At 52.2% G+C, this 16,228-nt stretch overlaps 1 protein-coding gene across 2 annotated transcripts in view; it reads right to left on the reverse strand.

Moving 5' to 3' along the window:
• Nucleotides 1-16,228, reverse strand: part of GRINA (glutamate ionotropic receptor NMDA type subunit associated protein 1) — a 33,383-nt gene that overhangs the window by 1,367 nt on the left and 15,788 nt on the right. The window contains exons 2-7 of one of the 2 annotated variants that reach the window (XM_061607233.1): nt 2,428-2,786; nt 2,110-2,172; nt 1,820-1,932; nt 1,092-1,292; nt 818-946; nt 405-548 (exon numbers count right to left, since the gene is read on the reverse strand). In XM_061607233.1, coding sequence (XP_061463217.1) covers nt 405-548; nt 818-946; nt 1,092-1,292; nt 1,820-1,932; nt 2,110-2,172; nt 2,428-2,743 — 966 coding nt within the window. In that variant the 5' untranslated portion in view covers nt 2,744-2,786. The remainder of the gene's footprint in view (nt 1-404; nt 549-817; nt 947-1,091; nt 1,293-1,819; nt 1,933-2,109; nt 2,173-2,427; nt 2,787-16,228) is intronic. The other variant, XM_061607234.1, reaches the window with a different exon arrangement.

A 16,228-nucleotide genomic window follows, 5' to 3' on the forward strand; every position in this document is an offset into this window, starting at 1 on the left:
CACAGGCCGTCAGGAAGAATGAAGGCCTGGCAGGCTGTTTTTTCTACACAGATGGGCGGGGCTGGTCAGGGGCTGCTGGGAGATCTCTGGGTGACCTGCCGCAGGTTGAAAAGGGGGACTCCTGACTCTCAGTTGCTTGGCAATAGCAACAAGAGACAAGGAAAAATACCCATTCATGCCCCCCTTCCTCCCAAAAGAAGTCCAATAATGCTCGGGGGTGGGGGAGGGATTTTTGTGCACTTTGATTTGGTACCGACCACTTAGCACGTGCTCAGAGGAACCCTCTCCTTTAATTCTCAGCATACATTCACCCAACTGGTTGTGCTTGGGGTTCTAGTAAAAAGCCAGCCCCACAGGCCTGACGTCTGCCCTGCCTGCTCAGCAGGGCCCACGGGGACACTCACGCAGGTGAAGAGGAGGGCGCCCAGGGAGGCATAGACAATCTGCAGGATGCGGTTCCGGATGAAGATACAAAGGATGGCGAAGATGAACAGGACCACCAGGCAGACGATCAGCACCCCTCGGCACGAGGTGAAATCATACTTGGTCTGCAAGCGAGGAGAGGGGCCCCGAGGTCAGGCAGTGCCCCACAGCCTCCACTTCCGGCCAGTTCCTCCCAACCCCCACCCCAAGATCAGGAAGAGCAACGGCCTCTTTGTCCTGACTGCCCCCCCCCCAGGGCAGAGCCATGCAGGCGGTGATGGGACAACCCACACTGCTCTTCTGGGCAATCCAAGAGCGGCTGAGGACTTGCAGGGGGAGAAGCGGAACCTCTCGCCCTTCACAACAGAACCGCCCCAACCCCACCACCACCCACCTGCAGGGAGAAGATCACAACCGTGAAGCAGACGGTGGCCGTGATGCCCACGGCCATGATGACGGCATCCGTTTCGTAGAAGCTGGCGATCATGCCCACCATGTAGGAGAGGCTGAGGGTCAGGATGGACTGAGGAGGAGGAGGAGGAGAGGCGTTGCCATGAGCAGCGGGTCTCGGCCCAGGATCTCGCCCTGCCCTGCCTCCCCCAGGCCTCCAAGAGGGCCAGGGGGCATCCCTCCCACAGCCGAGCCTCAGCGTGCCCCTGGCCTCCTACCATGGCCACGAGGTTCCAGGGGTGCTTGCGCCGGAACTCCCCGCAGCAGCTGAGGACGATGAGGGAGATGAAGAAGACGACGTAGGAGACGTAGTAGGTCCAGACATTTCTCCGCACAAAGCCCTTCACGCCCTTCACGAAGGTGAAGATGGCCACAAAGGCAAAGGTGACGCAGAGCTGCACGGTCAGCACCAGGAACACCTGCGGGCGCAAATGCCGCCTGGTCACCGGGGGAGCAAGGCAGCCACTGCACAAGCCCAAGAAGCGGCTGGCCCACCCAAGGGCCCCCTGGGCCAGCAGGTGCCAGAAGCCAGGGTCGGCCCTCCCACCAAGATCTGCCCTGCTTGTGGGGCCAGGACACGGGGCCGGACAGGGCTCCCTTCAGTCAGGCCCAGTGGCAGGGCTCTCCTGAAGCCCTCAGGCTCTGACCCTTTCCCGCTGGAGAGGTTCTCCCCACACACCATCAGGCCCGCTCTCTCAGCCTCCTTGTTCACGGCCAGCAACAGCCCTCCCAGGCTCCCTCCGCCCCTCCTGGCACCCGACAGTCTCCTGCAGCACAGAGGCCACGTCTGCCCACTGTCAGGGCCGGCTTCACCCCAGAGTTGTGGGGTGCAGGAGGGAGGGATCGGGAGGGGGAAGGTCCCAGCTACTAAGCCACTGCCCAGCCCTTCTGACAGGGCAACCTGCCCCTCCCCACCTTGCAGACACCCCCCTCCAGCCCCCCATACCTTGCGAATGAAGGCCTGGCGGATGCTCTTGTCGTCCCAGTTAGTGGGGGGGAAGTCCTGGTTGTCATAGTAGGAGGGCGGCCCGTCCTCATGGTAGTTGCTGTGCACTGGTGCTGGGGACAAGCGGCAGCAACAGCAGGTCAGACAGAGGGAGGCTCTGCCCCCCCGCCCCCCGCCTGCGCCCAAAGATGTCCCAGAAACAGCAGCAGCACTTCGCCCTGCCCCCTCAGGCCGCCTCCTCCTCCAGGCTCCTGACCCCTCGTCCAGCCCAGCCCACAGCAGCGGCTCACCAATCCTAGAGGCTGGGGCGCCTGCTCTCCATACCACATAGACAGGGCGGGGTCCTGTTCCACCTTGCGGGCACAATGGAGCAAGAGAAGAGAGGAAACTGAGCAGAGCCCCAGCGCAGCCCTTTGAGGGAGACGCCACCCAGACTCCACAGGGGCAGCCCGGCTCCCCACAGAAGCACCTCCAAGACGGGAGAGGGCCGGCCACGCACAAGGGCCAGGCAGCTGCTGGAAAGCCCCCTGAGGCTCACAGAGACAGCCCTATTGCCACCCTAGAGAGGTCCAGCCCCCACCCCACAGGCAAGCAGACAGGCTACTTACAGTCTGGGTCCACAGGGACTCCCGGATGTGGCTGGGCGTAGGGGCCCTGCGGGTACGGCCCTTGTGGGTAGGGTGCCTGAGGATAAGGTCCTTGTGGGTAGGGTGCCGAAGTTGGGTAGGGTGCCGTAGTTGGATAGGGGCCCGACGTCGGATAGGGGCCCTGCGGGTAGCCAGGCTGGCCATACACCCCGGGCTGGAACTGGGGCTGTGGGTAGGGAGCCACAGGGTAGGGAGGCTGGGCATAGCCAGGCGGGACAGGCGGCTGCTGGCCAGGAAAAGGATCACCAGACACCAGGAAGCTCTTCTCATGCGACATGGCTGCTGTAGGGGCTCACACGGCGCTTGCCACCACTTCGCGGCTGGAGAGAGATGGGCGGTTAGAGAAGGTTAGTGCAGAAAAAGTCCTTCTTCAGCAGCCCTAACCCATCTCACGTGCAAGTGACGTCTTGCTTAGTTAGGGTCAGGAAGAACTTCTCTCTGGCTGCCCAGCTGCGTTCAGACAGAGTGTGCACGCAGAGGGAGATGCCCAGCGGCAGGGAACTGCACGCGCAATATTTATTTAGGGTCGCTTCACTAAACGTCTCTCATTTTCCTCCTTTCTGGCATGAGATGGATTGGTCCCTTATTTGGGCCTGCCCTGCACCAAGAGGCCCGACCAATTCCAGTTCTGCAGAGAAGTCTCACGCCAAACTATAAACACTCACTCACAATTTATTCTGCTTGTGATAAAGAATAAGTTGGTGCAATAAATAAATAATTTAGTGCAATTTCTTTATGAGGAGGATGGGAGTGTGAGAGAGGAAAGAGGGCAGGATGCGCGTGAGGAAATCGAAGCCACAGGTGAGGAGCAAGGCGCTCCCTGAAGATGCCACCCCCACCGCAAAACCCTGCTCAGAACTCTTGATGTTTGGCCAGATGCAGCCCACCCAAGGTCAAGCCCCTTGACAGCCACTCCTCTCATTTATACCTTTATAAACTGTGTCTCTGGATCAAGCCTTCTCAAGGAGGTGAAAAAAATAGTTCATTTAATTAGAAGAATGTATATGCTGCCTTTCAGGGCTAAGGCCCTCTTAGCAGGGTGAATGAACATAGTTGTACATGCATCGCCGGAACATTACACTTTCAAGCCATTCACAGGACAACCACCTTGCAATGCTTCCAGTCCAGGCCCCCAATGAACTGCCTCCCACCCAGCCACCCATCTTGCTCCTCTGAGCCCTTCTTCCTTCCTCTCCCTCCCTGGCTACATGCCCCTCTTGCATGGGCCATTGTCACAGCTTGTGGAATGAATGGGAGGATTTGGGGGCCCTCAATACTGATCCTTGGGGGACTCCACTTTCTACAGCCCTCCACTGGGAGAACAGTCCATTTATTCCTACTCTCTGCTATCTGTTTCCTAGTCAGTTCCTGATCCACAAGATGACCTCTCCTCTCATTCTATAACTGCTAAGCTTACTCAGGAGTCTTTGGTGAGGAGCCTTGTCAAAACCGTCTAAGTACACTATGTCACAGCTGGATCACCTCTATCTATATGTTTGTTGACATACTCAATGAACTCCAGTAGTTGGTGAAATAAGACTTACCCTTGCAGAAGCCATGCTAGCTCTACTTCAGCAAGGCTTGTTCTTCTGTATGGTGGGTTAATTTATCTTTAATCATACTTTCTACCTGTTTTCCCAGAACAGATGTTCAGCTAACTGGCCTGTAATTTCCAGGATCCCCCCTGGATCCCTTTTTAAAGATTGGTGTTATATTGGCCACTTTCCACTCCTCAGGTATGGAGGCAGATCTGAGGGATAAGTTACATATTTTTCTTAAAAGATCAGCAATCTCACATTTGAGTTCTTTCAGAACTCTTGGGTGGATACCATCCAACCTGGCAATTTATCAGTTTTTATTTTGCCTATTAAGCCTAGGACTTCATCTCTCGCCACCACTATTGGCCTTGGATTCCCTTCCTGCAAAGGTTAGCTCAGGGATCAACCCGACATCCTCTACTGTGAAGACAGATAAAATAAATTCAGTTTAAGGAGTTCTTTGGAAAAAGTGCTGGAACATGGAGAAGTCCGTTAGTTCCCACCCCTCACCCCACCACTGCTCCACACTAGATGGACAATTGATAAAGTGGAAATGGGTTAGAAAAGAAAGGAGAGCAGATCAAGAAGCAAATGGAGAAAAATAATTTTCCAAGTGAAAGTAAAAGTGAAAGTAGTCACATTAGCAAAAATAATCCATGGAGGGTTCCCCAGAGGGAACGTGCGGTAATCCCAGCCCACTCCATTCCTCATGACTTTTACGTCAATAGTGGGGTGGGGATAGTACTGGCAACTAAGCAACAGGGACAATAAAACAGGCCTGAAGCCATCAACGGCAGAACACTCCAGCCCAGACCATCAACCCTGACAAAGGACTGAACAGCAAACATTGCTGTAGGTGCCAGAGAAGCTGCTAAAATCTGCTAAAATTCCCCTCTTCTACGTAGTCACAAGAAGGAAAACTTCATCCCCTTTTGCATCTGGCTTGACCCCTTCCCATCTTTCCACTCACTCCTTTCTCTGCTGTCCCCTTTAAAAAAACCTGACACAAATGAAGAAAATACTGGCGGTGGGGGCGGCAACCACGCGTGGGTCCCAATCTGCCCACTGACGTTTGCTCTTCTAAAGGGACAAGCAGTGGGACTGCCCACAAGCCAACAGTGTGAGCGAAGATTTGCACGGCACAGGGAGGCCTCCAGCTCTCCTGCCAGATAATAATAATAATAATAATAATAATTTAATTTTTAGGCCGCCTATCTGGCCGAAGCCACTCTAGATCTCGGGGGGGGGGATGCTTTCAGGGAGGATGGATCTCCTAGAATCTGCAGAGACAGAACTATGTGAACTGTGTTAAAAGAACCAGAAGTTTTAAGAATCTGTGCTGGAGCTTGCTGATTCCCTGTTTCCTCACATACCATATCCTTTTAGGTTGCAAGCCTGAAATCAGCCTTACGATCGATTTCCGTCAGCTGCTCAGGGAGCCTTTATGGCAAAAGGGCAGAGAAAAGGGCTTCTTTAAATGAACAAACTGGATCAGGGGTGCTCTCCTCAGGTTCCAGGAAAGTAAGTGGGCTCTCCGACACTGGAGGCACTCAGGAGGCAGCTGGACAGCCGTCTGTTGAGTATGCTTTGATTTGGATTCCTGCACTGAGCAGGGGGTTGGACTTGATGGCCATAGAGGCCCCTTCCAACTCTACTATTCTATGATTCTAAGTATGGCGTAGCAGTCCGAGTGCTGGAGGCCACCTGGCAAGGCCCGGATCCAAATGCCCAGCCACTCACCCCTAAGCTACCTCACAGAATTGTTGAGAGAGCAAAATGGGAAGGGGAGACCCTGCATGCTACCTCCAGGTCCTCGGAAGAAAGGCAGAATACAAATATAAGAAATAAAATATGGAATTGTTCAGAAGGCAGGCCTGCCTGCAACTAGGTCGGCCAGCCCCTCTCCCCCCCCCTTGGCCCAGTTACAGCCCCACACCTGCCCTCTACCGCAATCAGCACACCAAGGAGCCAGAAGAGAAGGGCAGCACCCACATCGCGGGCAGCACCCACATCGCCGGCACAGCACCGCAACGGCTCCTGCTCTGCTCCTGGGAAGCTGCCGACCTGGACAGGGCCGAGGGGATGGCTCTCAACACCAACAGACAACCCTCTGGGCACACAACTGCAAGCACTTCCCGGGTGCCTGTTGTTGTTCCCCTTGCAACCAGCCCCTGCCTGCCGGCTACCTCGCAGGGGGGCTCTGGGGCCCTCTCCCTTCCTGACACAACGTCCTAGCAGCAGCAGAGCCGGGGGAGGGCTGGTTAAGGAGACAGCCTGAGAAGCCTTCTGACGTGGGGCTGAAACCTGTCTCCACAGAGTCTGGAGTCTCAAGCCCAACCTGTGACCCTCCTGGAGAGACTCTAGCACTACTTGGGTCCTCTGGGGGCGCTGGCTCCCAGCTGGGAACGAGTGCCAATGTCCACCACAGGTTCTGTTGGTAGACTGCCTCCCGCAGACCACTAAGGTCTTCCTAGCAGAGCATTTTTGGCCTGGCCAAGGGGGCCTTTGGCTCAAGAGGCCATGCTCTTCACCACCAAGCAGAAGGCAACAGGCCCCGGGCCTCTTCAGGCCCCCTAGTCCAACCCCCCTCCACAAAGCTCACGCCCCTGCCCGGCAGGCTCGCCTATGGTGCTCTGGCTGCTGCAGGCAAGCCCTCCTCCCGACAGTCCGGCACACACCAAAGGCCAGACCCTCCAGCCTGGGGAGGCTCCTTTGGCCCACAGGAGCAGCTCTTAACTGCCGCCACAGAGACCAGGTTCCATTTCAGCCCCCGTTGCCATAGTAACCCCCAACATGCCGCCATGATTCACTCTCAGCAGGCTTCCTGGTGGCTCAGGTCAAAGTGCTCTGGCAGATGCAGCCCCCCCCCCGCTCTCCTTCCTATGGGCCCCTCTCACAAAGAACACAGGAAGGGCAGACAAAGGGGAAGGCCCTGGCTCAGCAAAAGAGGGGCTGTTGACATCATCGGTGCTCAACCGCCAGAGGAAATTCTTCCTCCTTGCTCTGCAACCAGCACCATCAGACGGGGGTCATAACAGCAGTGCAGAAGCAGCTGCCTGTATAGGGGATCCCTATGCACCCCAAAATTAGGTCCAGCCCGGGTCATAGACCCTCCATACCCGGAGACTCTCCCACTACGAGGTGCTCCACCAGCAGGCCCAACGCAAGGCATTGCCTCAGAGACCCTCAGCATCTCAGCAGGTGGGCGAGACTCCGCTACAAATAAGAAATGCCAAGCTCACCAACTCATGGGACCATTCCTCAGGTCTGTGCAGTTCCGTATCCACAGGTTTTCTTGCAAGGAAAGGTGGCAATTGTCAAGGGGTCAATATGTTAAAGAAACCCTTGTGAAAAAGCAACCTTTGGGCCAGACACAATGCCAGGGCACCCGACTAGTGCTAAGGACCTGGGGTTGTCCAAGGCTCATTTCGGGAGCAGGAGCATGCAAACTGCACTCCTTTGCTCAGACTGTTTCTGCACCTCTTTAGAACAAGGGACCATCAGCTGCCTCATCAGAAGGCCGTAAACTAAGCACACCTTGCTTGCTTCCAGAGGAGAGACTGTCCACAGCCATCGCACACATTCACAAGCACAAGTCACTTCAGACTGTTGTTACTGGGGCTTAACAACTCGTGATTTAGCACTACAATTCAGCCATATTCATAAGGGACCCTGGCGGTTCACCCAGCCACTCTCCCCACATATCCTTGAGGCATCCATCCCAACAGGCTTGAGCTCCGCCACCTCTTGCCAAAACAAGGCCTGTCAGCGAGGCCTCTGCTTGGGGATGCCTTTACTTCACACTCCTTCGGTCTCAAGGCTAGCAACTTCTTAAAGTTGCCAGTACCTTTCTTAAAGGTGGCTGAGAGAAGGCATTACGCAGAGCATTTTGACTATGCTGAAAGGGCTCCATAAATCTGGTGCCCTCCAGATGTTATTGGACTACAACTCCCATCAGTCCCAACCTGCATGGCTGTGCTGGCAGGGGAGGATGGGAGCTGTAGCCCAGCAACATCTGGAGGGCACAAAGTTGGCAAAGGCTCCCAGAAATATGAAGCCAGAAGCCCTATGCGCTTGCCATTTCCTGCAGTGGCCAACCGAGGCCTCTCGGAAGTGCATGAGTGGAGCATGGAGACGACACCTGTAGGATTAGAATAAATAATCTGTGTATATTCAAACACACATGGCTAATAAAATATACTTTAATTAGCAACAGAAAGAGGGGTAACAAAGGAGGGATCCGCAAACTGTGCTCCATGGACTACACCAGGGGTCTGCAAGTTTCATTCAGAGGGGCTGCACCATGTCTGTGGATCTGTGGCCAAAGAGGGAAGACGACACACCCATCGCACTGAATATTCATGTTCACTTTTGCTTGAATTGTTATTGCTTCTCTTAGGTCTTAAATTGTATTTTGTTGTATTAACATTTGAATTCTATTGAATTACCACTGCTGCAACAGGCAGAAAAATCAGTCTGCCAAGACCTTTAGCAATTTTCAAGTGGTCCGTGGGGGAAGAAGATTGAGAACCCCTGACAGAGGGACTACCAGAATCATCGCTAAAAGCAATTAGAACTCGCAAAACAAGCAGAAGTGACTCAGTACAGACGGTTACGCTTGGACAAGGTTTTAAAATGGGAAGTGGAGGAAAACAGGTCTTTAGCAGGAAACATGTTTAAGTTCCTGATTCTAGCTTAGCTCGCAGGTTTAGTAGGAACAGCCAGCCAGATGTTTAGCTAGAAAGGAGGAATTAGACTGGAATAGCAAGGCGGTGGTGGGGGTGTGGTGGAAGGAGACCGAGAGAGAAAGGGAGAAAGAGGAGAGACACAGGTCTGCCAGCCTATTCTCTGCAGGGGCCATGGCACTGGTGAAGGCCTTCAGTGTGCCCCCTGCAGGTAGCCCAGGGTCTGAGCTTTTCATTTTTAAAAAAAGTAAGTCTCTAGACCTCATAGGAAGAATGTTATGGAGCAGAATGTGCAGCTACGTGTCTTTTTCTGTGAAATCAGCCAGCCTGCCTTCTCCTGCCTGCTGGTTTTATCAGCCAATGAGTGAAGCCAGAGCTGTGATTGATAAGGGAGTTATTGGGACACCAGGCAACAGGAATTCCTGGGGTCCTAAACAGCTGCTGTTTTGCCCTCCCTTTTAGGGCACTTTGCCTTCTTTTGTCTTGTTTTTTTCCCTAGTCCTTGGGATCTCCATAGTTCACCTGAGATCAGGGGGTGCCTAGGAGTTATTTTCTGCAAATACTACTACACAATAAGTGTGAGTGCATGTTAAAGAACCCTCTTCTTCCCCAAACCCAACATCCTCTACTGTGAAGACAGATAAAATAAATTCAGTTTAAGGAGTTCTTTGGAAAAAGTGCTGGAACATGGAGAAGTCCGTTAGTTCCCACCCCCCACCCCACCACTGCTCCACACTAGATGGACAATTGATAAAGTGGAAATGGGTTAGAAAAGAAAGGAGAGCAGATCAAGAAGCAAATGGAGAAAAATAATTTTCCAAGTGAAAGTAAAAGTGAAAGTAGTCACATTAGCAAAAATAATCCATGGAGGGTTCCCCAGAGGGAACGTGCGGTAATCCCAGCCCACTCCATTCCTCATGACTTTTACGTCAATAGTGGGGTGGGGATAGTACTGGCAACTAAGCAACAGGGACAATAAAACAGGCCTGAAGCCATCAACGGCAGAACACTCCAGCCCAGACCATCAACCCTGACAAAGGACTGAACAGCAAACATTGCTGTAGGTGCCAGAGAGGCATGCAAAGCCCATCAAGTCTGCCTCGGTATCAGATAAGCATGTACAAGGCTACAAGGCCACCTCCCCATCCTATCTTCCCCACCCCCCACAAGGCAACTGTCTCCCCCTGCCCCCACATGATCCTCCCACAGGGAACTGCAAAAGGGCAGCACCACGGAGGGGGAGAAGGGGGGAGAAGAGGGGAGAGAGAGTGCCACAGGTGGTCCCAGGTGGGAGATACAGATGTGATTCTCTCTCTTTGAATGTAGCCCCCATAGCCTGTTGGGGCTATCAGGTTTTCAGGCTGCACAAACCTCTTCATTATGCAAAATGGAAATACAGATCCCTCTCAGCTAGAGAGAGGAAGAGAGATATAAAGTTACTTATTAACACTAGTATTTAAAGTTACTCCAGACCATCAGGTGACTCATCACAGAAAGATAAGCACCACAAACACACAAATACACAATTTGAGGGCCAGGCTAGACAGAACAGTAAATGAACAAGCTTAGTTTTGGGTGTTTAAAAATATCGAGGGGAGAGAGAATCCGGATTGGGACTGTGAGACATGGGTACCTGGCTGCAATCACTGTCCTCTTCATTTCAAGAGAGGGTTGGATTCTCATTTTAGAGGGCAGCGTAGGTTTGCTTTTGGCTCAGCTCTCAGATGTCCAGAACCTTTTGTGCACAGGTAGCCTCAGAGCCCAACCGGGAGATGCCAACCGGTAGGAGGGATGTACTGTACAGGGGCAGCTCAATGCCACCATGCTGACAGGCAAGGCTAGCCTAAGCCTGCAGGCAGTCCTGGGGACAAATGCCTTCCTGCCTGTACCGCAGCAGGGGATGTACCGGGACTCCAACTGATGTATACGTGTGGGGGGAGGGATGGAGGGTGGGGGGAGCATCATCATTCCCACACAGGATGCTTCCACCCCAGCCCCCTGCACAGTCAAAAGGCCACCTGCACCAGCCATCTATACCAGCCAGGTCCAACTATATATGGAAGGCGTACTTAGGAAGCTGCCTAAAGGAACCAGCCCTGGACCTGGGGAAGGTGGTGGATAGAGTCGTGGTGGGGCAGCTGCAGGTAGTCTGGATGACGCAGATTCCTATATCCATTCCAATCTGGGTTCCGGCCTGGCTGTGCGACTGAGCCAGCCTTGGTAGCTCTGATGGAGGACCTTCACAGACAGCGGGGAAGGGCGGGGAAGGGCAGGGCAGGGCAAACTTTGCTCTTGCTTCTCTGTCTCTCTGCAGCTTTTGATACATGGACCACGGCATCCTGCTGGGCCGGCTCCAAGGAATGGAAACCAGGGGCATTGTGTTATGGGTGGTTCCAGTCCTACCAACAGGACCAAGTCCAGAAAGTAGCGTTGGGTGATTTTTCTTCGGGCACCTAGTGGTTGTGTTATGGGGTGCTATTTAATATCATAGGAGGCTGCTGGGAGCTGTCGTCAGGAGTTTCCGGACAAGGTGTCATCAGTATGCTGAAGGCACAGCTCTACTCCTCCATTAACATCCAAAGCAGGAGAGGCTGTGCAGGCCCTGGACCAGTGCCTGGATGCAGCGATGGGATGGATGAAGGAAAATCAGCTGAGCTTGAGTCCAAGACAGAGGCCCTGTGGGTGAGTGGTTCCTGTGTCTGAGAAACTGGTCAATTGCCTGCCCTGGAGAGGTTCAGTCCCCCTAAAGGAGCAGGCATGAAGTCTGGGGGTGCTTCTGGATCCAGCTCAGTCACTGCAGGCCCAGGAAGTCTCAGTGGCTTCTAGCGCCTTTTATCAGCTACACCTGGTGAGAGATTTACAACCATTCCTGGACCAGGAGAGCTTTGCCACAGCAGCTCAGGCACTGGGGAAAACAAGACTGGATTACTGCAATGCACTCTACGTGGTATTTCCCTCGCTCTTGCCCCAGAAACTGTAATTAGTGCAGAATGCTGCAGCATGGTTGCTGACAAAAGTGAGACCCTATCAGCATAGAGTTGGAAGGGGCCTATAAGGTCATCGAGTCCAGCCCCCTGCTCAATGCAGGAATCCAACTTAAAGCAAACTCAGCAGGTGCCTGTCCAGCTGCCTCTTGAATGCCTCCAGTGCTGGAGAGCCCACCACCTCCCTAGGTAATTGCTTCTATTGTTGTCCTGCTCTAACAGGAAGTTTTTCCTGATGTTCAGTTGAAATCTGGCTTCCTGCAACTTGAGCCCATTATTCCATGTCCTGCACTCCGGGATGACTGAGAAGAGATCCTGGCCCTCCTGTGTGTGGCAACCTTTCAAGTACTTGAAGAGTGCTATCATACCTCCCCTTCATCTTCTCTTCTCAAGGCTAAAAGTGCCCAATTCTTTCAGTCTCTCCTCATAGGACTTTGTTTCCAGTCCCTCAGTGCCAAAGAGAAGGGAACCAATACTTCAAGAGATTTGGAAACTATACTTCTGTTAATGCAGCCTAAAATAGCATTTGCCTTTTTTGCAGCCACACTGCACTGTTGGCTCATATTCAGCTTGTGATCAACAACAATTTCCAGTACTGTTGAGGACATCTTTTGTAGACATGGCTTGTTATAGAGGAGGGTTTTAACGCTGGTTGTTATTACTGTCGTTTGGTTGTATGTTAGTCTGTTGGTTGTTTGTTGTTGGTTGTTGTGTGAATGAGACTGAGTGGATGTGTGTGTGTATTTTTGGGTTTTGTGTTTGTTTTAAATGTTTGCTGTGTTTACACTTATTTTAAGATGTGCCTGGGAGAACGTACTTTGGGTTTAGCAAGTGGACTTTCGGGGGCCCCAATTAACGTAGTCACGGGTAATGGGAGGTATGGTGTTGGGAGGGGAACATGCCAGGTAAGGGGAACTCGTCCCAGACAAATTGTGTCTGTGCCCTGTTCCGGTTCTCCTCATATCCACAGGACTGTTGGTTGTACTATCAGCCAGCTCTCGGATCTCCAGGTGCTGCTTTTAAATGCAAGGTCGGCCGTTAATAAAACTCCCCTTATCCACGATTTGATTGTGGAGAAGGGTGCCGATCTTGCGTGCATTACCGAGACCTGGGTGAGCGAGCAGGGAGGAGTTGCTCTTTCCCAGCTTTGCCCACCTGGGTATTCGGTGCAGCACTGCGGTAGATCTGAGGGCCAGGGAGGTGGGGTTGCTGTGGTCTATAGGAGTTCTTTCTCTCTCACCAAGCGCCCTGTCCAGATGGCGAATGGTCTGGAGTGTCTTCATCTTGTGCTGGGCCAAGGAGACAGACTGGGAATACTGTTGGTGTACCGCCCACTTTGCTGCCCAACGGCTTCCCTAGCTGAGCTGACAGAGATAGTCTCGGAGGTATTGTCGAGGTCCCCTAGACTTGTGGTACTGGGGGACTTCAACATTCATGCCGAGACTGTCTTGTTTGGGGCGGCTCAGGACTTCATGGCCTCCATGACAACCATGGGGCTGTCTCAAATTGTTACTGGCCTGACGCATGTATCAGGACATACTCTTGATTTGATCTTCGCCACTGGTCATGGAGATGGTGATCTGAGGGTGGGGTATTTTTCATCTACTCCGTTGTCATGGACAGATCACCGCTTGCTGAGTTTTAGACTTACGACAGCCCTTTCCCTCTGCAGAGGTGGGGGACCTATTAAGTTGGTCCGCTCCCAGAGGCTTATGGATCCTGTAGCTTTCTAGACGGCTCTGAGAGTCTTTCCGGCTGATAGTACTGGCGCTCCTGTCGAGGCCCTGGTTGACCTGTGGAATACGGAGATGACCCGGGCCATTGACACAATCGCTAACGCGCGCCCCCTTCAGTGCAGAACTCATACAGCACCGTGGTATACCCCGGAGCTGAGAGTGATGAAGCAAGAGAGAAGGAGGCTAGAGTGCAGATGGAGGCGAACTCCAGACGGATGTAGTCATGCTTTGGTAAGTGCTTCCACTAAGATGTATGTAAAAGCGGTTAGGGCGGCAAAAAAGTTTTATTTTGCTGCCACCATTAGATCATCTCTTTGCCGCCCAGCGGAGCTTTTTAGGGTGGTACGTGGGCTGTTACATTCTGGCTCTCACGATACTAAAGAAACATTGGAAGCCCGCTGTAACGAATTTGCGGAGCACTTCCAGGACAAGATTGCATGCATCTGTCGGGACTTAGACTCTGATGTTATAACAGAATCCATTGAGGTGTCCAGAGCGCGGCCTTGTCCTTCATTATTGGATGAGTTTCAGTTGGTGCAGCTCGAGGAAGTGGACAAGGTGCTTGGAATGGTGCGGGCGACCACATCTGCTCTGGACCCTTGCCCATCTTGGCTGGTGAAGGCTGGCAGGACCGAAACCACCGGCTGGGCCAAAGAGGTGATAAATGCCTCCTTGAGAGAGGGAGTAGTCCTTGGTAGTCTCAAGGAAGAAGTAGTGAGACCTCTGTTAAAGAAACCTTCTTTGGACCCAGATGTTCTTAAACAACTATAGACCGGTGGCGAATGTCCCTTTCTTGGGCAAGGTTTTGGAGCGGGTGGTCGCCGGTCAGCTCCAGGCGCTCTTGGATGAAACCGATTATCTGGATCCGTTTCAATCCAGTTTTAGGTCCGGTTTTGGCACTGAAACAGCCTTGGTCGCCCTGTATGATGACCTCTGTCGGGAGAGGGACGGGGGGAGTGTGACTCTGTTGATTCTCCTTGATCTCTCAGCGGCGTTTGATACCATCGACCATGGTATCCTTCTGGGGAGACTCGCGGAGTTGGGAGTTGGGGGCACTGCTTGGCAGTGGTTCTGCTCCTACTTAGCGGATCATCGCCAGAAGGTAGTGCTTGGGGAACATTGCTCGACACCGCGGGCTCTCCAATATGGGGTCCCGCAGGGGTCAGTTTTGTCCCCCCTGCTTTTTAATATCTACATGCAGCCTCTGGGTGCGGTCATCAGGAGGTTTGGAGTGCGTTGCCATCAGTACGCTGATGACACGCAGCTCTATTTCTCCTTTTCACCTTCTTCAGGTGAGGCTGTTGATGTGCTAAACCGCTGCCTGACCGCGATAATGGACTGGATGAGAGCTAATAAACTGGATGAGAGCTAATAAACTGAAACTCAATCCAGACAAGACTGAAACACTGTTGGTGAGCTCTTTCCCTGCCCGGATGGTGGATGTTCATCCTGTTCTAGATGGGGTTACACTCCCCTTGAAAGAACAGGTTCGTAGTTTGGGGGTCCTTTCTGACCCTTCCTTGTCGCTTGAGGCTCAAATGGCCTCGGTGGCTCGGAATGCATTTTACCATCTTCGTTTAGTAGCCCAACTACGCCCCTATCTGGACAGCGACGATCTCGCTTCAGTTGTTCACGCCCTGGTAACTTCTAGACTGGATTACTGTAATGCACTCTACGAAGGGCTGCCCTTGAAGACAGTTCGGAAACTTCAGCTGGTGCAAAACGCGGCAGCCAGGCTATTGACGAGGACCAATCGGTCTGCGCATATAACACCTGTCCTGGCCCGTTTGCACTGGCTACCTATTTGTTTCCGAGCCAGATTCAAGGTGCTGGTTTTGACCTATAAAGCCTTACACGGTGTGGGACCACAGTACCTTGTGGAACGCCTCTCCCGCTATGAACCTACCCGTTCACTTCGTTCAGTATCTAAGGCCCTCCTCCGGGTACCATCTCACCAGGATGCCCGGAGGATTGTTACCAGATCTAGGGCCTTTTCTGTAGTGGCCCCCGAATTGTGGAACAGCTTACCTGAAGAGATACGCCTGGCGCCTACGGTGCTTTCTTTTAGGCGCCAGGTTAAGACCTGGCTATACTCCCAGGCTTTTTAATGTTTTTAATGTTAATGTTTATGTCTACGCTTTATTTTAATATTGTTGTTGATATATGTGATTGATTTTATTATAATATTGTATTTTTAATCTGTTTTGTACACCGCCCAGAGAGCTACTAGCTATGGGCGGTCTAAAAATGAAACAAATAAATAAATAAATAAATAAACAATTCCAAGACCCTTCTCACATGTAGTATTGCTGAGCCAAGTATTCTTATAACTGTGCATTTGGTTTTCTTTGTAGAACTTTGCACTTATCCCTGTTAAATTCCATTCTTTTGTTTTCAGCCCAATGCTCCAGCCTATCAACATCCCTTTGAATGTCTTCCAAGGTATTAGCTATCCCTCTCAATTCTGAATCATCTGCAAATTTGATAAGCATTCCCTGCAGCTCCTCATCCAAGTCATTAACAAAGACATTGAAGAGCACTGGGCCCAGAACCGAGCTCTGCGGTACTCCACTTGTTACCTCCCCCCAGTCTGAGAAGGAACCACTGATAAGCACTCTTTGAGTAGGATTGTTTATGGATTTATTAAATTTATATCCCACCCTTCCTCCTAGCAGGAGCCCATGGCAGCAAACAAAAACGCTAAAAACACTCTAAAACATCATAACACTTTAAAATATATTAAAACAAAACTCCTTAAAAAATACTAAACCAAAACATCTTTAAAAACATATTTAAAAAAACATAACACCTTTAAAAAC

Source organism: Rhineura floridana, chromosome 1 (genome assembly GCF_030035675.1).
Source record: "Rhineura floridana isolate rRhiFlo1 chromosome 1, rRhiFlo1.hap2, whole genome shotgun sequence".
Lineage (NCBI taxonomy): Eukaryota > Metazoa > Chordata > Lepidosauria > Squamata > Rhineuridae > Rhineura > Rhineura floridana.